At 51.4% G+C, this 1,083-nt stretch overlaps 1 protein-coding gene across 1 annotated transcript in view; it reads right to left on the reverse strand.

Moving 5' to 3' along the window:
• Positions 1-781, reverse strand: part of LOC105808423 (spermatogenesis-associated protein 31A6-like) — a 6,949-nt gene extending 6,168 nt beyond the window's left edge. Inside the window, exon 1 of the mRNA XM_012642077.1 lies at positions 150-781. Within this exon, the coding sequence (XP_012497531.1) occupies positions 150-781 (632 nt within the window). The remainder of the gene's footprint in view (positions 1-149) is intronic.
• Between the last annotated feature and the right edge of the window lie 302 nt (positions 782-1,083).

Consider the following 1,083-nt stretch of genomic DNA (forward strand, 5'->3'; position numbering starts at 1 on the left):
TACCGCTCTCACTCTTGTAATCAAGGGCAAACAAATCCCTTTGAGTCTTGCATGAATCCTGATATTCGGGGATCTTGTGAAGGGTGTCTTCTGTTCCCCTGACTAGGGTGAGTTGGGAGGTTTCCAATTCTTCAAATCTTTCTTTTTGCTTTTCTGAGTTGAGCTTTCTACTGCTCTCACTCTTGTAAGCAAGGGAAAACAACTCACTTTGAGTCTTGCATGAGTCCTGATATTCGGGGATCTTGTGAAGGGTGTCTTCTGTTCCCCTGACTAGGGTGAGTTGGGAGGTTTCCAATTCTTCAAACCTTTCTTTTTGCTTTTCTGAGTTGAGCTTTCTACTGCTCTCACTCTTGTAAGCAAGGGCAAACGACTCGCTTTGAGTCTTGCATGAATCCTGATATTTGGGGATCTTGGGCTCCTGCGGCCCCAGGCTGCTCCCTCTGGCTACCATGAGGTCACCTAGCACCTGGGATGCTGGCCTGTCCCCAACAGGTGCACTCTGGAGGTAGCTCTGGGGCACCTGAGAAACCAAACTGTTTGCATCAAGGAGTACATCAGAGACACTATCTGGAAGGAGCACAGCAGCACCACAGACATGAGGCTGATTGGCTGCTGACTTTGCTGCCACTCCGGGCTCAAACTCACTAACCATCCCCGCCAGAAGGCAGAGATCTTCTGGGTCTTGGGCAACAGACATTCTAGGGGGTGGAGGGCTTTTACTGGCTCCTGGAGCCTCTAAACCACTCACATGCTCATTTGTGGCTTGGAAGCTTGCCTGCATACTGGATCCCAAGATGACTCTATGTTGTGGCACTGCTGCCCTGGTCTCCTCAGCCCTGGAAGACTGAGAGCCTAAGTTCCTGCTCTGCTGGGTTCTGCCCATGAGGCTATATCTGAGGGGCTGAGAAGGCCACCTGCCCTCCTGTCCAGGCAGAGGGGCTGCTGAGGGCCCACAGTCATTATTAGATGGGGCCCCTCGCATGGCTTTCTGGATTGTCTTATGTGCAGAGGAAACAGCAAGATGACTGGTCAGTGTGGAGAATGACTCTTCTCTTGTCCCCTTCTTTCTCAGACCTGCCTGAC

The sequence above is a fragment of the Propithecus coquereli genome, unplaced genomic scaffold (genome assembly GCF_000956105.1).
Source record: "Propithecus coquereli isolate 6110/MARCELLA unplaced genomic scaffold, Pcoq_1.0 Scaffold1726, whole genome shotgun sequence".
NCBI lineage: Eukaryota > Metazoa > Chordata > Mammalia > Primates > Indriidae > Propithecus > Propithecus coquereli.